General features: G+C 44.3%; 1 protein-coding gene across 2 annotated transcripts; it reads right to left on the bottom strand.

Annotated features, from left to right (window-relative positions):
- Positions 1–9,545: 9,545 nt before the first annotated feature.
- On the bottom strand, positions 9,546–15,540 carry LOC118685565 (uncharacterized). Of its 2 annotated transcripts, XM_054514408.1 has the most exons (3): positions 15,284–15,540; positions 14,315–14,388; positions 9,546–11,402 (listed from the first exon to the last, which is right to left on the bottom strand). In XM_054514408.1, the coding sequence occupies exon 3, from the start codon at positions 11,384–11,386 to the stop codon at positions 10,046–10,048; it is 1,341 nt and encodes a 446-aa protein (XP_054370383.1). In that variant the 5' UTR covers positions 11,387–11,402; positions 14,315–14,388; positions 15,284–15,540; the 3' UTR covers positions 9,546–10,045. The 2 variants fall into 2 exon arrangements, with proteins under 2 accessions (XP_054370383.1, XP_036237047.1); XM_036381154.2 differs by lacking the exons at positions 14,315–14,388; positions 15,284–15,540 and adding an exon at positions 11,487–11,575.
- Between the last annotated feature and the right edge of the window lie 7,616 nt (positions 15,541–23,156).

Genomic DNA, 23,156 nt, shown 5'->3' with positions numbered 1-23,156 from the left:
AAAAGCAAGATACAAGCATGTGTAAACAGGGTACTGGTAACAATTCCAAGAAGCACTGCTTGTATCCATATAGATGTGCCATAAAACTGTGAGCCTGCTTTCAGGTTTCAAGGGCATTAAATTTAAGTCTACACTATGTATCTTACTGTCAAAAGGGTAGATGTTTTTCTATTGATCACAACAACTTTGTGTCAGGTTGAATGCACCATGATACACCTCCCTGATTAAGTCAACTTTGTCTTCACCATGAAGTGACAAAAAAAAATATTTCCAAGTCTATGAAATTGCTTTCACCTTAAAAAAGAAAGCAAAATAATTTTTAAGTATGGCCCCATAAGGTTCAACATTTTCTTTCTTTTGTTGTTGTTACGCTAAATATTTTTTATTATGTTCTTGGATATGATTTGTAATATCTCAAAAAGAGAGAGTATGTTGTCTTTCTAGGAGACTCTTGGAAAGTTTATGAGTACAGGAAGCTCCAGTTTTGTCTGGCCATTGTCAGCAGGTGTACTTGCCAATGAAGCAAGAATGAGTAATGAGTTGCCATTAAATATCATAGGTTTGGACATGTGTCCAAAGAGAGGTTTTAGGAAAGGGATAGCTTTTGCATTGTAAAGACTGAGCAAAGATGATGGGAACTAATAGCAAAATAATTTGTTTATTAAAATTTGGCTTCTAAAAGTTATGTGCAAACAAATAATTGAGTGGGAGACTATTCAGGTTTGGTCTGACTCTTGGCACCTTTTTACCTACATATGGTATGATTAGTGAAAAAAGACTGTCTGCCAGCATTCCTGGAGAGTTTGAAGTGAGTTTGAGGCTTTTGTGTTTGGACACAGATCATATACAGGTTTTTAGGGTGGGTTAAGTTTTCTCCAGGCAAAATGCTGAAATGAATAGAAACAACCAGGAACTCATTAGAGGAGTACACTAGTAATAGTAATAGGAAATATTTTGCAAACCAGATTCTCTCCCTTCTGCCCATTCCCCCTAATCATCATTAGAATCACAGAATCACAGAATAGTTTGGGCAGGAGGGGACCTTTAAGATCATTTAGTTTTAATCTTCCTTCAATGTTCTGGTTGTTCCTGCCAGGCCTTGAACACTTCAAGGATGGGGCTTCCACAAATTCTCTGAACAACCTGTTCCAATGCCTCACTGTCCTCCCAGTAAAGAATTTCTTCCTAATATCTAATGTAAGTCTACCTTCTTCCAGTTTAAAGCCATTCCACCATGTGCTATCACTACATGCCTCCTCTGGCTTGCTTTTAGGCCCCCTTTCAGCAATGAAATGTTGCTATATGGTCTCCCTGGAGTCTTCTTTTCTCCTGGCTGAGCAATCCCAACTCTTTTAGCCCATCTTCACAGGAGAGTTGCTCCAACCCTGCTATCAATTTTGTGAATTCATTCATTCATTCATTCATTCATTCATTCATTCATTCATTCATTCATTCATTCATTCATTCATTTTCTATTCTCCAAATCTGCAGAAGATGATGTGCAACCTGCCCCCATGATTTTATTCAGTTTTTAATTATCCTGGGCCTCATCTTGTTCTTAAAAGGCCAGTTATGTTAACCAAAAAAACAAGCAATTAAAACACATTCTCCAATAGCCTGAAAGCTTTGATGCCATATCTAAAATGGTCATGTATAACAGGAGAAATGCCTAGGACTGGGAGAAGACTGTCATTCCAGTCTTCAAAAAGGGCAAGAAGTAGGGCCCAAGAAACTACAGGGCAGTCAGCTCCAACTTCATCCCTGGTAAGATCATTCTGGAGGTCATCACCGAGCATGTAAAAGGTTACCAGGAGTAGTCAACACTGATTTAAACAACGGGAAATCATATTTTACCAGTACAATCGCCTTCTGCAATGAAATAACTGGTGGTTAGATGACACAAGAGCGGTGGATGTTGTCTACCTTGAAATCTGTGATGCTTTTGACACTGTCTACCATAATGTCCTCATAGGTAAGGTCAGGAATTGTGGGTTAGATGAGGAAACAGTGAGGTGGATTGTGATCAGTGGTACAGAGTCTAGTTGGTGACTTTTGGATAGTAGTGTTCCCCATGGGTCAGGTCTGGATCAAGTCTTGTTTAATCAATGACCTAGGTGAAGAGACAGAATGTATCCTCAACAGGTTTGCTGAGGATAAAAAATGGGCAGGAGTGGCTGCCATGAAGGCTGTGCTGCCATTTATTGAGACCTGAACAGACTGGAGAGTTGAACAACTTGCTGCTGTAGTTCAGCAAAGAAAAATGTAGTGTTCTACACCTGGAGAAGAATAATCCCAAGTACCAGATCAGGCTGGGGGCTGACCTGCTGGAAAGGACCTCTGCAGAGTAGGACCTGGAAGTCCTGGTGGACAACAAGTTGTCCATGAGCCAGCAGTGTGTCCTTGTGGCCAAGAAGGCCAATGGTGCCCAAAGATGCATCAGGAAGAGCACTGCCAGCAGATCAAGGGAAAGGATCCTACCCCTCCACTCAGACCTGGTGAGGCCATGTATGGAGTGCTGTGTCCAGTTCTGGCCTCCCCAGTACAGAAGAGACATGGATCTCCAAGAGTGAGTCCAGCAAAGGGCTGCAAAGGTGATTAAGGGACTAGAGCATCTCTCTTATGAGAAGAAGGTGAGGGAGCTGGGCCTGCTCAGTCTCAAGAAGAAATTACTGAGTGGGGACTTTGTCACTGTCTACCAATATCTGAAGTGAGGGCACCAAGAGGATGGAGCCAGGCTCTTTTTTTGTTAGTGCCAAGCAACAGGACAAGAGGCAGCAGGCAGAAATGGGAACAGAGCAAGTTCAGGCTGATCATGAGGAAGAACAACTTTAGTGTAAGAGTCATTGAGGACTGGAAAAGGCTGCCCTTCTCAGGAGATATTCAAAATACTCCTGGATACAATCTGATGCAACATAATCTGGGTGAACCTGCTTGAGCATGGGCATAGGACTAGATTATCTCCAGAGGTCCCTTCCAACCCCAAACATTCTGTGATTTTATGATTTAATCTTGTCTGACAAGCAGGTACACTTATGGGATAGAAGTGACTACTTGTTCTAGGTTGATAACACAGAAGAATGAAGTATTGATTTAACTAAATTTTCTGATGAGTGGATTGACATTTACCTCCAAACTTTTTGTTTTGTTTAAGGTGTTTTTAATATGCAATATACATTTTCTAGTGAGATTCAAAACCAGAAAATACATCCATGACTTTGGAACATGAAGAATCATTTCAAAACCTACTGACCTTAGTAAGTTTTAGGCCAGAGATGTCAATGAAACAATCAGAGAAGACCAGTGAATAAAGCACATTCAGAATTAGGTGAGGAAATTCTAACAGTGAAAGATATTTTTCATGCCAAGATCTCTCACTTTTTTCCCACATATATATTTGCAAGCAGAAGCAGAATAAAAGATGATTATACACATTCCCAAGTATTGTCCATCTATCAAACACCATTGAAATGCAGGAATTCTAACAATGCTTTTAGAGATAAAAGCCTAGGAATGGTGTATTACAACATGGAAATGTTAATCTGAAGTTGTTTTCAATATAGCAACCTATGGGTTTGACATAGAATCTAGCCCACAGGGGAAATAAAGAAGACTTGAAAAATAGATTACAAGTATTACTACCATTCTACAGGAAAAGATAAACAAAGTAATATTTTATAACTGTCTTCATGCCCTGTTTTGAACAACCACAGTACACATATCCCCAGCATGTGGCTATGTTGTTACATCATTTTGTGGTGCTTTACTTGTAGGAATAGCAAGCTGGGATGTCAGAAACTAGAATTTTTAATGCAGTCACATCAGCAGCAGAGTTACTCTTTCTGATTAGAAAAATGTGTACAGAGGAGTAGGTAATTTAACAAATCAAAGACCTGTGTGGGAAATGTTTGCACATACAGCAGTATTTGAACAAAAAAAAACCCAAAAAGAATTGTGTGACAATTTTCTGAGATCAAGACCTAGTAAGTCCTAATTTTATGAGCAATTTGGAGGAAAAGAATGTTTTATAAGGTCGACCTCGTAGTTGTTTAAAAATAAAATCTCTTTTATAAAAGAGGTACAGTAAACTAGCACCATATTTTTTTCCCTGTGGAAACAGTTATTGTGTGAATTGTTTGTAGCTTTCATTATCCAAATAAAGATCTATAAACAACGTTTTTTTAAAAAAAGGTTGTGATTTTTTAACTTATTTGGGTTGCTATCAACACATTGTATTTCTTCCTAACTTGATATGTCAGTGGCTTATGTAGTGTACTGGGTTTCCATGGACAGGTTTTGGTGGCATGGGCAGCTACAGGGGTGGCTTCTGTGAGAAGCTGCCAGAAGCTTCCCCAAGTCCAGCAGAGCTAATGCCAGAGGCTCCAGGATGGACCCACTGCTGGCCAAGGCTGGGCCATTTAGAAATTGTGGTAATGCTTCTCTGATACCATATTTCAGAAGAAGTTTAAAAAAAAAATTGTTATGCAGATCTAACTGCAACCACAGAAGAGTGAGAACATTTGAGAGGAACAATCATGCAGACACCAAGGTCAGTGGAGGAAGGGGAGGAGGTGTGACAGGTTCTGGAGCTGCGATTCCCCTGCAGGCCATGATGAAGACCATGGTGAGGCAGCTGTGCCCCTGCAGGCCATGCAGATCCACAGGGTTGCAGAGGTTCACCTGCAGCTTGTGGAAGAGACTCATGCTGGAGCGGGTAGATGCCTGAGAGGAGGTTGTGAACCTGTGGTGGGAAGTATGGGTTATAAAACCAAGCAGGTTATCACAGACATTTATCATCCTGTAAAACCTAATGCTGTGAAGAAGTCTTTGTTGCCTTCCTTGCTTAAAAGTATGAGTTATTCTTAACACTGGTAAATTATTGTATTTTTAAATACAATTACCATGAAGCCAATGTATTACAAGTTATAAATCTTGTAAAAATATAAATCTGAAGATTAAATGCTCCTACCGAAGAAGCGGAATGATTAATATTAAATTATTTCAATGCTCCATGATGGAATACCATTTCAATCATATTTCTGTAAGTCTAACACAATAAAAAAACAGAACTAATTTCTTCTGTCCTCATATATGTTTGGTAAAACCTGAATTTGTCAAAGATACCACTAATTTTACTGAGATTTCTGAAGGAGAGTATTATTAGAAAGAATGCCTTTGTTACTGCACATACCTCTGAAAAAACAGACAATAGTAAATGCCTATTTAGATTCCTTTATCGTTCATTTGGTATTTTATTGTTCCACAGATTTTATGTATGAGGTTAATTTGTTAAGAACACTGGAGAGCCTTTGCAGATTCAGTTGGGGTTGTCCACTTTCACAGAAGTGCCCGTGTTTCCAGAGGAGCTGGACTGCCAACATTTTGAATCAGCATATGTGAGAACATTGCTTATTCATTTTCAATAAAGATATCAAGACAAAGTTTCCTTATTCAACAACATTAAAATTGAATGTCATGATATACTCATGATATTATTGGACATCAAGCATTCTGGTAAACAGCTGGCATAATCCTGGATTGCACATCTGGTAGGTGTGGATGGAATTTGTTAGAATAAGTCTTCCATAAATAATGTGCCAAAGCTTTGATATAACAAGTGCTTATGCCTGATGGCAGCCATTTACTGTTTGCCAGTTCAAATGTGCTTCCAGTGCTGGAATTCATCCACAGTGGTACTTTAAATATTGAGAATGAGCTCACTACATTTTGGACATGAAAGTTGAAGAAAGGGAGCCTTATACTCATCTCTGGTGAGCTGTAGCAGCTCTGGGGTAGTGAGCAGAAACACTTTCCTTAGCAGTTGAAATTTTTGCCTTCATATTTTCATTTTGCCACCTCAGCACTATTTAAGGGCAATTAATTATGCTGCATATCATTCTAGAGAAGTGACCTTGAATGGAGACATTTCCTCAGAGAAAAGCCTGAAACAACAAGAGAGGATGGACCTATGTGTTATCAGAGAACAATAGAAAATAGATCTGGAAAGATCCTTGAGGAGTCACCTACACTACCTTTCTGCTCCAAATGTATTTACCCCATTCCCAATGGATGCTCACCTAATCTGTTCATTAATCATTTATCATTAATCCCAGCTCAACATCATCAACAGAAAGTAGCATACATAGCTCCCTTGTGTGCCTTACCCCAGATGCAGGGAAATGCTTGGTTTTTTTTTTTTCTCTTGATAGGGCATGTAAGCAAATGATTATTATCCTTTCTGTTTGCAGATGCAAGAGAAGTGTTGAGCTGAAGTGCTGACAAGAGATTGAAATATTTAAATTTTCCAATGATTTCAGTGAAAAAGGAACACAGAATAACAATTCAGATATTTTTATTTGTGATTCAGAGCTTAGCCTTATCTAAACACTGCTCAAAAGAAAGCCTCTTTCCCTCCAGATATTTTATTCTAGTATATTCTTATTATTTTCATTTTATTTTAAATATGCATTTTCTGAAAAAAATGTTCTCTTATACTGCCACAGATATATAAAAATTGATTTTCAAGTACTATTAGATGTCTCTTATATTTGTCCTGACAATCACAGAAGGCTTATAGAATTCCGCACTTGGCTGTCAATATGGACATAGTAGAGAAAAAGAAGCTGAATTTAAATGCATAAGAAATACAGAAAAGTCTCTGGATATCCCTGGATAACTTTCAGAGTCCTGGAGGTTGTTTAGTAATATCACAAAGAGATTTAGGTTCATAGCAGATTTTGGCACTTCCAAATATTTAATTTCACAGAAAATCATGAGAGAAAAATTTTGGCCTTCAAATGAAATACTTGAATTAGATTTTAGCTGAATCAAAATCAATGATCAACACCTTACCCAACTAATTTCTCTTCCTAAATAGATTGCACATTATCTTTTTTTCCACAAACTAATTTCTTTTTATGCTTCTATGCCCTATTGAACCATAGTTGATCAGAATATCTTCAGCTGTGTAAGTGGACTGTAAAACATTAAAAAATTTCACCCTTCGTTACACTTTAAAAGCAGATCTGAGTAGGTTTTTTGTTTTTTTTTTTTTTTTTTTTTTTTTGCTTCTTGCTGTTGCATTTTTGTCATTGTTGATTCAGAATTTGTATATATTTTCTTCTTAAATTTCTCACCTTTATATTACTGTTCTTATTGGTATTTCCTGGGATCCGAACTGGCATAAAAGGCAAAGTCTCATTTAGCAAGATGAGGGCAGCAAAAAACATGTTCACCAACACAAAACAAACTTTACTCATTGCTAATAATTGCTTCTTATTTAATTTGGCAAGAGTGATGAATCAACTGAATTTTACTGGGACATAATACAATTAATAGAGGAGCACAGGAAAAAATGTCTGACCTAGAAAAAAGGTGAAAGTTAGAGCTGTGCAGTATGGTAAATTTCTAATAATAGTTACCTATAACCAAGTTGAGAGGAATGAGGCAATGCCCATCTCTTGACTTGTATCATCAGATATTAACTGTCTTCAAAATAATTTGGATTTCTTGTCATGATGATCAGTTTCCATGTTATTATCTCCCCTGTTCACTGTATATTAAAACAACAGAGAGGAAAGAAAAAAGTAAGGAGTTTTTGAATTAATGGTGTAAATTTCTCAGTCTCCCTCCATTTAAAACTCAGCTGAAAGAGAAACATTGTTTTACACTCTTCTGAAATAAGGTTTCAGTGAGGAGTTATAGGTTTACGTATGTGCTTGCCAACATATCAATAGTCTCTAGTTCCTTCCAATAAATGTTCTCATTTACAATTACTCATAGTTTCCCTCTAATACATTGTTGTCATTTAATACTCTAGAGTTCAAAAATAAGAACAATACTGCAGAGCTGTAGTTTAAGATTATTACAAGCATTCAACATCAGCCTGAAGACACTGCCTGTGAAATAAAGAGCACAATTTTAACTGATTTCCAACAAACCACGGTTAGGCCAATGCCAAAATGTGCTTCCTAAAAACCGAGCCATCATACCTTGTCTTCATCTTTTTGAATCCTCTGCATGATTCTGCAAATGTAATGACGTGTCAAGTGTTGTGGTTACCGGAGAAAGACTACCAGTATGAGTGTAGCCAAACCATGTATTACACACCCATCTATATTATTCCTGATGAGCTGTTAATGGTGGGTCACGTGTAACAGCTGTGAGCTCAGTGTAGTGTTCTTCTGGTCTTCACCTGGCAACTACACCCAGAATAAGGGGGGTGATTTCTGTCAATGGGCCATCAAGGACTCCCCAGAATATCCTATGACTCAAAGGATTGCATCATTTCATTGTGAAACTCCCTGTCCTGGGGGACTGAACATTCTTACCTGGACTTTGGAGCTATGTAACCTGAGGGTTTGGGGACTTGGACAACCACCACCACTGGACAACCGGAGGGGAACCCAGTTTTTCTTGGGACCACAACTTTCCACAAGGCCAGAACCACCACTTCAACACCCCCCGCAACCACTGCTTAATTGGACTGTGACCACCATCCCTGACCAACAGGGGCCAGGTCGTACTCTGACTTTGTCAGTTTAAGACAATGTTTCTGTACTATTGCCTTCATTGCAATTTTCCTATTGATTTGTAATTTCCCTCTGCTAGTTTACCTTCAAACAAGTACAGGAAAATCAGCTGTAGCTCAAAATATAATCTGATATTGAATGCACATCTGCACTGGAAGACTAGTGCAATAATAAGGAGAGCAAGCACCTAGCATTTCACAAAATATAGAAATCCCCCCCAACCTTGCTTGTATTTTTTTGCCTTTATTGTTGCAGACAGTAATTGTCCATGAATTTTAGATAAAAGACACTATATGTCAGCAAAGAGTTGCAGGATTTTCTGATTTTGGTTTTGGTTTGAAGAAATAAAAACTGAGTTTTATTCTGTTCCATCTACTGAAATAAAGTGCACATGCGTATTTTCAAAAAGACCCAAGAAAAATGTGTTCATCTAGTTCAAGATGATACTCACAATAAAGAAAATATTGAATGATTTCTATATGAAGACCTCAGTCTTTTTATTTTCTTCTTGTTGAACACATATTTAAATTAATAAGAGGTTAATAAAAAGTAGGCCAGAGGGAACACCGGATTACCTAGCCTTACTTATAGGACATAAAATTTCACTGAGTACTAAAGCCAACAGTCCTTGTTTAACTAAAACTGGCCTTGTATTTAGGGAAAGCAGAGCTTTCAGAAAAGCATCCTGTCTTGATTTGAAGATGTTGAGAGACAGAGAATTCATTTCTTTGCTGGGCTTTTCCATTAATCAGGCTCATTTGTTTTAAAAAAGTGCTCTATTGCTAATCTGAAATCTGGCTTCTTCTTGCAGCCCTAAATCTTGTTGAAGCTGTGGCTGTTTTTAAGGGGGGCCCGGCTGAAGGGATTTAGAGAATCCAGCCACCTTCAGCTACACCGGCACTCCCCTGGCACGAAGCCAGAAGCATGTGCCGACCGTGGGTGGGGTGAGAGGAAACAGTCACCGATATTGAAGCAACCACGCCGCAGGAGTGAAGAAAAGAGACGGCCCTCCTCTGCTGGGTGAATTAACTTGGTTTAATCCAGGGTAGGGGAAGTGCAGGGTGGCCACCCAAAGGTGGCGAGCGGAGGAGGAGCCCCGGGCCCCTCCGGGGACCGGGTTTTACAGGGAAGGGGTGGGTACACAAGAAACCAATCACAGAACGAAAATTTGCATACATTGAAGACTGATGGGTGGTGTGGATCAATGGGGATAGGTCAGGGGAGGAGCCCAGGCCTACCAGCCAATCACTCGACACCCTAGCTGGAAGATTCTGGAACTTGGGGCGGGGTGCCGGTGATTGGCAGAAGGCCTGGGGAGGGGGTACAAGGACAAATAAGGGATAATGAGGGAAAATGAGGAGGGGAAAACCGTGATTGACATAACTGGGGGTTTGAGCCAGACCAACTTGCCAAGCTAGGAGAGGGGGGAACGGAACAAACCAAACACAAACCACAACATCTCCCCCTTTTTTGTTTTAAAAAGAAAAGGAAGGGAGAAAACAAACAGTCCCTTATAATCAGGCGGCAGTTGTCTCTTGTGCTGTTTTAAAGTCCAGGCTTCCACCGCTCACGCTTTCAGAGTCTGAAGTCGAGGCAGGGTCCTCCTCGACATCTGAAAGCTCCAGATGGTTTATGTTGGCCGCTGAGGCATTCAGCAGAAGTCTCTTAACCAATCCCCACATTAGGGAGCAGGCGATGACAATTGCGAATATAACTAAAACAAAATATAAGACAGACCGAACTATGGACCCGGCCCATCCTGACAGTCCCCAGCCCTTGAACAGGTTCCCCAGCCAGTCCGATGTCTCACTCTTAACCTCGTGGACGAGCTCTTTCATCTTGCGTATGGAGACCCTCGCATCTTCTGCCTTGGATGACAGATTTAAACAGCACAGGCCCTCGAATTCCTCACAGCTGTGGTGGTGGAGTAGCAGGAGGAAGTCGATGGCCGCCCGATTTTGCAAGGTCGCCTTCCTAGTTGTTTCCTCGTCTGCGAGGAGGTCAGTCAAGGCAGCCGAGGTAAAATTTGCTTGCTTTGCCACCCAACACTCCAGGCGGCCCAATTCACCCAGAGACTTCGCGATCGACACCCACGGCAAAAAGAGAGTGAGCGCGACCGATTTTGGTTTGGCCCAATGTTCAATTTTGGAGTCGCAGTCCGGGTCGAAATCACGAAGATCTCTTTTGGATATTGCCAATTTAGACTGCGATCTCTTATATTTCCAATCCCTAATTTGAGTGACATTGGGGTTAAGCAGCGTCAGCTTGCCAAATGTACAGACGCCTCCGGCCAGACGAGGGGGGATGCCAGCCCATGCCCGGTCTCCGCAAATGAAAAATGTTCCTCGGGGCAGCGCCAGCGGTTTGGTGTCTGAGGTAGATGCAAAGGGCAACCGGATGGTGAAATTGCACCATTGCGCTGCTTGGTACTCCGGGCTAGGCGGCCCGATGAAGGAGTACCTCGAGGAACCGAAAAGGGGGGAATACTGAAACCAGATACAAGCCGATGCTCTAGCGGAGCCGACTAGATGGAGCTCTGGGGGGTCGGACTGCAGGGGGGTCAATTTCCTGAGCCCGTCCCTCCAGGCGTTCTGGGCGTCTACCATGAGGGGCGGATTGTAAGTAACATTAAAGGGGTAAGGAAACTCAAAAGGAGGGAGAGGGATCCCCACTAGGCAGGACGACATCGGGTCTTCAGCAGAGCCAAGGTCCAGGCAGATGTGCTCCTGCCCCATGGCTTGAGCGAGGGTCCTCCACACGTTCGCCTTTGGCTGGGGAACTATCCAGGGGTTCGCAGGTGGTGGTAGAGTCTCGATAAGGAGGACTGTCAGGAGGGTAATGATGGTCATCGGGTCCATGTAGGCGGGAGATCAACTAAAAAGAAACAGAAATATAAATTAAGAAGGTCTGGCTTGAGGGGGGGGGGGTCAGGACCGTGGTCAATGGTGGCTCACCCACCAGTTCCTCCGTTTCCGCCGCCAGCACGCCTCTGCTACCTGTGGGACCGGTTCCGGTTTTGCACCCCGCTTAGGGCGGTAGGGCTTGACCCACTTTGATGGAATCCATCTCGGACCTGAGGGAGTGGACACGCAAGCGTAACCCCTACCCCAGGTCACGAGATCAAATGGCCCTTCCGTTTTCCAGGTCTCCGGATCCTTAATGAGGACCGGGGGCCTGGCCCTAGGTCGCAGCTCCTCGTGCTTCCCGAAGTGTCGCACTATGGGCGGGTTGAGATTTTCAAAGGAGCAATTTAGAAAGTTGATAGTATACAACGCCCGTGCGAGACGGATGTGAGGGGACTCCACCTTCACTGCCGAATGCTGTTGCTCCAAAACCCTTTTAAGGCTCTGGTGGGTCCTCTCCACCACGGCTTGGCCTGTCGGGGAATAGGGGATGCCGGTCTTGTGTTCTATTCCCCATTGCTGTAGGAAGCTCCGCAGTTCCTTGGATTTGTAAGCTGGGCCGTTATCTGTTTTGATTACCTTAGGGATGCCCAGGACCGCGAATGCCTGAAGCATATGCTTCCTGCAATCTGCAGCCCTCTCACCTGTGTGGGCAGAGGCAAAGACAGCACCAGAGAAAGTGTCCACAGAGACATGTACAAACTTAAAGCGGCCGAATGATGGATAATGGGTTACGTCCATCTGCCACACCTCGCAGCTGGACAAACCACGGGGGTTAGCTCCGAGAGGGACAGAAGGGAGCTGGTGGGACTGGCAGTGAGGACATGTAGCCACAATGGCCTTGGCCTGTTCGCGCGTCAGATGGAACTGCCGAACCAGGCCAGGCGCATTCTGATGGAACAACTGGTGGCTGATCTTGGCTTGACTGAAGAGATCAGGGAGCGGGGCCACTTGAACAGGGGCGGCAAGGGCATCGGCACGCCGGTTGCCCTCCGCTATGAACCCCGGCAAATCGGTGTGTGATCTCACGTGCATGACATAAAAGGGTTGCTCTCGGTGGGAGACCAATTGAAAGAGGAATGTATATGCACGCAAGATCAACGCCTGCCAGCTCTCTGATCCTCAGCCTAGCTTTCCGGATCAACTCTGCCACCAGTTCAGCGGGCTGTGTCATTCTCTTGGACCGATGGTGGCTGAGGAACACCCACTCAATGATTAAGAGGGGGTCACTCGAGCCCTGGTCCCTGCCTTTGGTGGCGTTGTCCCACTGAAAAATCACCCCGTGGAGGTGTGGCAGTTTGCCGCAAATAATGAATTTAAATGGCAGGCCCGGATGACAGCGGTGGGCCTGCCTAGCCGAAATGAGTCTCTGGATTTTCTCTAGTGCAATCCTCGCCTCTGGGGTAAGGGTCCTGGGAGAACTTAGCTCCTCTCCCCCTTTCAATAAATTGAAAAGGGGGGCCAGGTCTTCTGTTGGTATGCCCAGCCAAGGTCTTACCCAATTCAAAGATCCACACAGCTGGTGAACATCCGCCAAGGTTTTGATAGTTGTTACAATAGCCAATTTCTGAGGAACAATGGTCCTCTTAGTAATTTCCAGGCCCAGATACTTCCAAGGTGGCACCCTTTGAATTTTTTCCTGTTGGAGCTCGAACCCTGCAGCAACCAGCGCATTGACTGTCAGGTCAAGGGCGTGGCCAAGTATGTCAGCGGTCGGGGCACACACCAGGATGTCATCCATGTAATGGTAAATGATGGCATCATTTACCACTGCACGTATTGGGGACAGCAAGGAAGCGACGTACCATTGGCAGATCACTGGGCTGCACTTTAGGCCTTGTGGAAGGACCCGCCAATGGTAGCGCTTGCTTGGGGACTCACGGTTGATGGAAGGAACCGTGAACGCAAAACGCGGGGCATCGTCCGGGTGGAGGGGAATTTGAAAAAAGCAATCCTTTATATCAATCACAGCCAATTCCCAATTTTGTGGGAGCATCGTTGGGGAGGGCATCCCTGGTTGGAGAGGCCCCATATCTTCTATAATGTTGTTGATTTGGCGGAGGTCGTGGAGAAGCCGCCACTTGTCCTTATTGGGCTTTTTGATGACAAACACGGGAGAATTCCACGGTGACGTGGTCTCCACGATATTGCCCTTAAGTAGTTGCTCCTCAACGAGCTCCTTGAGCGCCGCCAATTTCTGTTTATTAAGCGGCCACTGCACTACCTGGACTGGCTTATCTGATTTCCAATTGAGCTTCCAGGTAGGGCGCTCATCAGTGACCGCCGCCCGAAAAACCTGGGGAGCCGCTGGAAGGTCAATTCGGGCTCCCCACTGGGCTAGGAGGTCTCTCCCCCACAGGGGCTCCGTATAATCTAAAACGAATGGGCGTATAGAAGCCAATTGCCCATCAGGCCCCGTAATTTGCACGATGCTCTTAGATTGTCTGGCCAATTGTAAACCCCCAACACCACGGACGTGTCCAGGCGCGGTTTGCAACTCCCAATGCGACGGCCACTCCCGAGAAGGAATGACCGTGACATCCGCCCCAGTGTCCAAAAGGCCTTTTAGCTGTTTGCCTTCCCCCCCTTTTGTAATATAACAATCGAGGCAAGGTCTTTCGTGCCCCAAAACCTGGGCCCATGCGATGGTCAGCGTGGTGTTTTCTGATGTTTGATATAAATCCCAGGTTATTTCAGGCACTGGGATTGCCTGAGCTACAATCTGCCCTTTAGGCAAAAAGATGGGGGGCTGGACACAGTGCAGGCCGACGGCGAACACCCCCGGGTCCGATGGTAAGAGGCCCGGGATAATGTTCACCGTCGGTGGTGTGTGCTTAGTATCACCGACCACAACATACTTGCAGCGAATCCGTCCCCAGTTACCTGGGCACTCCGGGTCGACAGCAACGAGTTGAAAGTCGGAGGTCCTTAGGTGGAGAGCCTCCGAGAGCCGCAACCTATAGGGTGCAAAAGCAGAAGCGGTCGTTAGCACAGGTCTTGTTTGAATTGGTAAAACAGAAGTCAAGTCCGGTAAGTATTGGTCACATTTAGTTGGCGGCGGTCCCTGATCTCCCTTCCCCCTACGCGATGATGATAAATGGCCCGCCTGATTTTTGTCAGCGCGCAGGGGGGCACTGCGCTCCGATTTTAGTTTTTTGGGGGGTTAGCCCCCAACTGTCCCTGCTCCCTTTTAAATTTGTAAAATTCTGCCCGTAGGGGGCAGTCCGGCATCCAATGTCCAGTCCTCCCACACAAATGGCAGGGTGCGGAGGACTTCGACGAAACAGCTGCTGCAACACCCTGCTCGGTGGAGGGCTCTTCTGCCGCGGCGACCCGGGGAGGTTGAATCCTCCTCTTTTCGCTGTCCCTGGTGGTCAGTAGCGGGACCTTACGCGCGCACACTTCCAACATATCAGCCATCTGCGGTGCCGGGTGGAGGGGCAGGCTGAGGATGGCATCCCTGCATGCCTGGTTGGCATTTGAGGACGCCACCTCCCGCAAGATGGTGCTTCTAGCTCCTTCGTCCGACACCTGATGTTCAATGGCCTTCCTCAACTTCTCCACGAAGTCAAGGAAGGCCTCGTCTGGACCCTGAAAGATTCTAGAAAAGGCAGTTGGGGGCGCGCCCCCCGGCAGCAACAAAAAGGCTTTTTCTGCGGCAGCTGCCGACGCTTTAAGAGCCTCCCGGGGAAGGGTACTCGCCTGGGAGTGCCCATCTTCCCAGTCCCCGGTCCCCAGGAGCTGGTCGATGGCCAAAGGGCGACCTGTGAAATCAACTCCCGATTGGGGTCGACTCCACAGGCTCGGGAGGGCTTCAGTCACCCCCCTCCTCCAGGCGGCTTCCCACATTACCCGCTCGGATGGATTCAGCAGGCAAGTGAAAAGCCGCCGGACATCGAAGGGGGTGATCTCTGCTTCGGAGAGTGTTGCTTCCAAAACTCCCCGGAAGTATTCACTCTCCCGGCCGTACTCCTTTTGGGCTTTGACCAGCTCCTTAATTTGTGAATGACTTAATGGGACCCATTGGCGACGCACTCCCCCACCCGCTTCTGGCTGGTAAACAACCGGAGCCGCCGATGGTACAGTGGCCGGCTCCGGTTCCCGGCCTTTGGCCCCCCCCACCCCGGGCCCCGAACCGTGGGAACCGGAGGGAGGGGCGTGGGAACCGGAAGAAGGGGAGGAGGGGGCGTGGCGGGAGACTGGGCGGCCCGATGACGAGGGGCCGTCCCCGGAGGCGGGAGCAGGAGGCGGGGCACAGTGGCAAGCGGTGGGCGGGGAAAGGGGCGGGATTGTGGGAGGAACGATGGGAGGAGCTATCATGGGAAAGGGAGGGGGGGAAACGAGATGGGAGGGGTCAGATAGAGGGTGGAGCTGGGGGGAGGTCGGGAGGGAAGGGGCGGGGAAAGGGGAGTGGCCGAGAGGCAGGAAGGGGTTGGAACTTGGAAGAAAAGGATTCTGGGATGAGGATGGGGGTTTTCCCGCCATCTCGACCATGCGGTCGCCTCCATTTTGGGCCACGCCGCGGCCATCTTGTGAAACCAGAGGCGACCCGGGGCAAACTGGGGATTCAACGAACTGGGGTACATAACTCTGGGGTTTGGGGACAGGAGCAGGGGAGGCAGGACAAGTCGAGGAGCCCCCGAGAGTTTGGCCAGAACTCTCGGGGCGGGGGGACCGGGTATTCTGGAGAGGGCCAGGGGATGATGGAACTCCCTGCGCCTGGCTGGTCTGGGGGGGTGCCCCCTTCAGAATCCCGGTTTTAAGTTTGGGCGTACGGGAAGGGGTATTCGGGACAGAGGGTGAGGAAACCGAACTGGGGTGCGAAACCGAACTGGGGCAACGTTTAACTCGAACTGTGGCCTGTTCTGAGCTCCCTTCTTCTTTTAATATTTTTCTAATTTGGGCAACAAGCCTGGCCAATTGTATGAGGGAAGCGTCGCCTGGCCTGAACAACTCCGAGAGTCGAGTTTTAACCCTCCGCCAAAAGGCCGGATTTTTGATCAGGTCAGGCGAAACCTCCGGGAACTCAGAAGAGACCCATTTTATTAATTTTTCAACAACAGGTTTTTCATAAACAATTCCCCCCCCAACAAGGATTCCCTCAACTTGGATAATAAGTCTCTTTTGGGCAGTGGACAGCTTAGCACCCATAGCTAGTAGAGACTTCCCACGAAGTCAAATGTCCACTACTAAGAACTTCGAGCCCAATCTGCCACGCAAAAGGGAAAACGAAAACTAAAAGGTGACCACCCACCGGCCCCTGCCTGTAAAATCAAGGGAGGGCGGCAGAACACCCTGGGGACTGGGGAGGACGACAGGGAGAGCGGCGAAACACTCACGTGTCCGGTGGGCTATCAAAGGAAAGCGCGGCGAAGCGGGTCCTGCGGCCGGACGGCTCGGGGTGCTCGAGGTCCCGTCCGGTCCCCGGGGAGCGCTGCCTCAGAGGGCCTGCTCACCTCGGGGTGCTGCTGCGTCCAAAGGACGGAGTCCAAAATCCGTAGGGTCCTTGCGAAGATTGTAAGTCCAGGCTCTACTGGTCCCGAATCCGGCCGACCAGGAGCAGGCAATCGATGCAGAGGGGCCCCACGTTGGGCGCCAGCAACTGAAGCTGTGGCTGTTTTTAAGGGGGGCCCGGCTGAAGGGATTTAGAGAATCCAGCCACCTTCAGCTACACCGGCACTCCCCTGGCACGAAGCCAGAAGCATGTGCCGACCGTGGGTGGGGTGAGAGGAAACAGTCACCGATATTGAAGCAACCACGCCGCAGGAGTGAAGAAAAGAGACGGCCCTCCTCTGCTGGGTGAATTAACTTGGTTTAATCCAGGGTAGGGGAAGTGCAGGGTGGCCACCCAAAGGTGGCGAGCGGAGGAGGAGCCCCGGGCCCCTCCGGGGACCGGGTTTTACAGGGAAGGGGTGGGTACACAAGAAACCAATCACAGAACGAAAATTTGCATACATTGAAGACTGATGGGTGGTGTGGATCAATGGGGATAGGTCAGGGGAGGAGCCCAGGCCTACCAGCCAATCACTCGACACCCTAGCTGGAAGATTCTGGAACTTGGGGCGGGGTGCCGGTGATTGGCAGAAGGCCTGGGGAGGGGGTACAAGGACAAATAAGGGATAATGAGGGAAAATGAGGAGGGGAAAACCGTGATTGACATAACTGGGGGTTTGAGCCAGACCAACTTGCCAAGCTAGGAGAGGGGGGAACGGAACAAACCAAACACAAACCACAACATCTTGTTATGGCTTTCTTTACTAGATTTTAAAATCCTCAATACCCTTTATCTTCCATCTACGATGACAATGATAAGTTTAAAGCCATTTACAGAAAAAAAAAAAAAAAGTCAACACATGAAAACCTTTACATCTCTCACTTTAAGAATTTTTTTCTAGCCTGCAAATATTTTCTATGGATTTAGCTACCTCATCTCCAACTCTTAACCTCCTTTCAAGGTTGTGAATACTAAAACTTTACACATTTTTCTAATATCAGTTTACCAAAGTTGTATTTGACTATTGATCCTTAGGGAGGTACATTTTCTATTTAAATTTTTTCATATCAGTAAAAAAACATCTGCAAACAAAATGTTAGTCCATTCAGCAGTTCAGTGTTTTGGCATTATACGGCACAAAACTCAAACCCCTATGAAATAAGTAGAAAACCCCTAAGCAAATAAGTAAAAAACATCAAAATAGCAATGAAAGTCCACCTTATTATTTGCCAGAAATGTGTTTAGAAGCATGGTATAGTTCCTGCAGATTTTGTGAGGCAGAGCAAGTCCTTTAAGGAGAGACAAGGCTCATGACTCCATGGCTGCCACCACTGCCTGGTTCAGATACGCCTGCTCTGAGTTTCCATCAGCTGCCGGAAGAATAAAAAGAGAGAAATCTTTTGGGTTCTCTGCTTTACTCAAAAATGTAGCTTCTTAGTCAGAGAGGTGAGTACAAAGATTAAAAAAAAAAAGTGAACTTGGCTTTGATGGGAATTGGGTATACATATTTTTTTGAATAATTTAAGCAACACATTCATACATTTAGATGCTTTTCAGCATACCTAAAATATGGGAATAGGATGGATAACCCAACAGATTTCATGACTGAGGGTCTTAAAACAAAACACTGACATTTATTTTGAGGTCAGAGGAAACATTTCCCTTTGAAGCTCTGACAGAGATGCTGAAACTTGCTGAAGGGACAATTTCAAGAAATTAACATTAGGATCTATTTTTAAAAATTATTAAATCTCAGCATTTCTACTATCAAGGTACATAGATGTGACACCTCTATCACCAATAGTTTGGGCTTCACACAGCCTTGACCAAATTTTATCAGGTGACAAAAATAGAAGCTCTTTGTCGTGTTTTAAAATTATATAAGGACTGAATCTATTTCATTAAATTGAAGGAAAAAAGCAACTCTTCAAGCTCTTCTCTCCCTCTCAAGTCCTGTTACAAATCTATGGTGAGGCACTAATGACATAATTCACAGCCACGAGCCTACTGCAGTAAACCAGACACACATTCAGTGTGGCAATGTATAGCATCTCTCTTCTTATTAACATCAGCTCTTTTTCTTGTTTCATCACAGGAAAGAAATCTCCCCTGCTAAAGAACTGCTGCAAGACTTGAAAATAACTGACTTCAAACTGAGAAGCTTAGCACAGCTATTAGTGGCAGGCTCCCTTTTGATTCACTTGGTAAACCTGCTCTCTATACATCCCCAGGGTTCTGGTTCAAGGACTGGCTGAGTGCACACACAGCAAGTTCACTTACTAGATTTAATCTGTCAGATGCAAACAGCTGTCATATCCATCTGTGGGACATGCTGAAAGGGTGGAGAGATCAAAACCTGAGATTCCCTCTGAGTTTCTGGGATTAACAGTCCCTGAAGCACCAGAGATCTAAATGAACAAATCTAAGTGAGCACAGGGTGAATCCAGGTAATTTGGCAGGTCTGAGATAGGCATATGGCAGGAAATATTTCAGGGCAAGAGGAACATTTATGCTTTTCTCTCAAAAGTGAGTGTCAAATATGTTCATTTTCCAATTGTGCTTTCCATTCACCTTTAGCTACTGGCCAGGCAGTTGTCTGGGTGTCACTGCTGTTGTGCTGTTGTGCCGTCCGTCCGTAGGAATGCTCCTTGGCAGCCCTCCTTTGACCATCTCTGACATTTTTGTCATAAAGCATACCCAGTCCCTCCCTGCTACTGCTAAGCAAATTCATACAGGACAATCAAGACTAAGACTCATCCTTTGCCTCCTTTCCCTCGTATCTGACTCCTGAGCTTTCAGCCCCTCTTGTCAATATCTCAGCTTGACTGAGTCACTATCTCAGAATTTTTACTGTGCGGAAGAAAGTGTACATTGACATTCATTAAGAATTTGCATTCAGATGGAAAAATGTTTAATTTTCCTGTCTTCAGATATGGTTGATTTATTTCAGAAAGCTTTAAAAAGTGAGTCATAGAGAACTTTTTTTTAAGTTGTTGATCATCTCAAGTCTGCAAAGAAGCAATAATACTACAGAGAGAGATTCCAATAACTAAAGATACAATGCTAGTTAAACTTGAATTTGGAAAGATCAACACAAGATTTGCTTGTATAGCTGAGTTGAAGTTTCTTTGCAACTACTGAAGACATTTCAATTACATTCATTGCAAATGTAAAAAATACATGTAGCCTGTCTTCTTTGAGATAGTTGTCCCATGTGCTAATGCAAAGGAAAAATAAATCAGAATTTACTTCACATTTGAAAACAAAACATTTTAAAGAGGTAACACTTCTTTAATACATCTAAAACACTAGATATCCCATTATGAATACAACCCCAACAATATTCTTTGTAAAGGCAAGAAGCATATTTGGACTTAACTTCAGGCCAATAAGTTAAAAAAAAAAAGAGAAAAAAACTTTAAGCAAGCTCAAATGCTTCAACTGAGTAACTTCTAATAAATCAAAGCCATAATGTTTTAATCTTCAAGTATGCACTGCTAGTTATTTGCAGTCTTAATCAGTCTTTCTTTTAAAGAACTTTTGGAAGTTTTGAACAATGACACAAAATTAGAGCTGTGATGAGCAGTTCCCCAGAGTTTTGAGTTTTGTTCAGAAAGTCCTTCAAAACTTGCAAACTAATTAGAGTTCCTGAGCAAGCATCATTCTTTTGTGGATAGTAATTGGAATGTCAGTCACAAAAAGCAAGGGTATTATGTTATAAGCATAATCAAGTTAGCTTTTAACAGGGTAGGACAGGCATCTCTAACAGTTTAACCATGGCATTAAAGAACTTATCATGAGCTAAGAGTCATGATTTGTGGGCAGTTTTGAAGCTCACTCTCATCTAATGCTTTAACCAGTTTTAAATTAGTAAGTGAATATGGACTTGATCTTACTGCGGCTAACACTTCAGATACTGTCTTGAATTACTCTCTTTGGTCTACCACTAGGATTTGGGAAATAACTGTTTTTTTCCATGAATCTCCATGCTTTTCTAGTCTAGAACCAATAGTAGCCACTGTAAAATTGCTTTAAATGTTATGGGTATAAGATTTTGTAGCACAAGGAACAAACACAACTGGGTCTTGACTTTGTTCTGTGCATCAATTTCAACCAGTCACTGGTTAGCACCCTATCTGATCTGCCTTCTGGCTTTAATTAGGCCTTGTTGAAAATAACATATAATGCTCTCTAAGTATTCAAGGCATTTGAGACAGTTTCATTTCTCTGGTGTACAGAATGTGTCCGATGTATAAAGCAATCCCATGTCAACCAAAAGACATTAACAAAGATTATGAAAACCCTATATGACTACAATGAGCTCTGAATCGGTCCTATAAAAACATGTTAACAAGACATGACGTCATATGTAGCCTGTGCTTTCTCTACGTACATGTTGCAGCTTAGAAAAGCAGTCACAAAAAGCAAATAAAGCAAATACAGCACTTGTCAAGAAAGATTCTTACTCATTTTCATTGGCTTGATATCCAAGATTTCCTTCTCTCATCTGCTCTCAACCAATATAAACAAAAGGACAGACTAATATTTACGTTCCTCAGACGATCAAACAGACCAAACAAAACCTCCCAACCACCCTTCTGCAGTCATTTTATAGAGCACAACAGATGTCCAAAACAGCTGACAAGACAAGAAAATGTTAACACTAAGACTGTAACAAGTCCGGTAGAATTTTTTTGGCCACAGGCTGCTCAGCAAGTGAGTTCAGGGAGTTAACAGCAAAACTGCTGCATATATTTAAACCTTGTGCTGTAGGTCATGTAAACATTCCTTTCATGGAAACTGTGCTGGGAATGTAGAAACTCTCTGACCCTGCTGTGTCTTCCCTATAAGGTTTATCATAATGCTGTGACATAACTACATACTGTATCTGTCAAAAAGATGGCATCTTGCTGTTTAAGAAAACCAAGTTGTGTTTATCAGTGGAATCTGGAGAAAAGCAATAACACAGTCTTGTGCCATTGGAAACATTTCCATTGATCTTGACATTTTTTAAAACAAAATGTCATTTGAAAGTGAATGTAAACAGTAAGATGGTAACTGTTCTTTTCTAACAGTAATAAAAGCAGTATGGAATTGAATAGGCATACATGGTCTTGAGGAGTTTAAATCTCAAACTTCTCAGATGGAGTACTAGTGCTTCCACAGACATTTAGGAAAAGAAATGGTAGCGTTCAATTGTGCGTATAATTTCTTTGCCTTTCTCATATTATTCAGAGGCAGGGAATTTGGAGATTATACTACAGCATTCTAGTAATTTCATGGCAGTCCTAAAGCAATATGTCATTGTCAGACACTTTATCTGTCACTTGCACTCTTGCCTGTAGATAGCAGTAGCCTTCTGGGAGTTTTCATGGTGACTTTTTTTTTCCAGGCTGCAGCAGGTGTGAAGTCACCACAACTCTATTAGCTCCACTGTGGCAACGAAAGAACATTATTATAATAGAATTGGATGTCTACTCATTACTAGGGAAGCGACTTGCTCCAGGACTTGCCCTTTTTCTATGTAAGGCCACACTTTCCTGCCAGCTCTTTTTCAGAAGAGGCCTCAAAAATGAAGACATCAAACACTCAGCTGGAATCCAACTGCATTCCACCCTGCCATCCTCACAGACTGGACCTGAAAAGCCTGTCTTCTCTTATTTCAGTCTTGACAAAAGCAGGACAATAGGTGGCTATTGGTAGAGTCTGTTTCTTGCAGTTAAGAGCCAAAAGCATTATCCCAGGAATCCCCATTCACATGAAGATAATGCGCAGTCATTCTCTCCTTGTTTAGATTACAGCTCAGCCTATCTCAGACCACCTCTTATTTTCTTTCTTGTTTTTTAATCCTTGGCTTTACATACTGAGCTATCCAACAACTGAACAAACTAAATGGGAAAATAATTGTGGTAAGTCTAAGAGCATCGAAGCCTTAGAAAAAGATGCCTTGCCTTTTCCCTCTCAACCCCTAAGTTATATTGGTGGGAAGGAACTTCCAAACAGACATAAGACCACTGAATGAGCTTCTGGAGCCTAGAAGGGGTCAATGTATTCTGTGGAGGATCATCTATCCTTCAAGAGTAAATGGAGTTGATCACAAATCTTCTAAGCACTCAGCCTCTAAATGGGCTTTCTTGCACACAAGTCTGCATTTACACGAGGTTATTACTATTACAAAATCCTTCTGTTTTGTTTAAGAATTCCAGCTCCTAATGGGTTTTTTTGTTTGTT

This window comes from Molothrus ater, chromosome 3, assembly GCF_012460135.2.
Source record: "Molothrus ater isolate BHLD 08-10-18 breed brown headed cowbird chromosome 3, BPBGC_Mater_1.1, whole genome shotgun sequence".
Taxonomy (NCBI): Eukaryota; Metazoa; Chordata; class Aves; order Passeriformes; family Icteridae; genus Molothrus; species Molothrus ater.
Note: the sequence above shows the minus strand (reverse complement) of the source record. Positions and strands in the feature narration are given on the sequence as shown.

Coding starts and splice junctions, on each gene's coding strand:
- LOC118685565 (XM_054514408.1), bottom strand. CDS start 11,386: ATGGACCCGATGACCATCATTACCCTCCTGACAGTCCTCCTTATCGAG.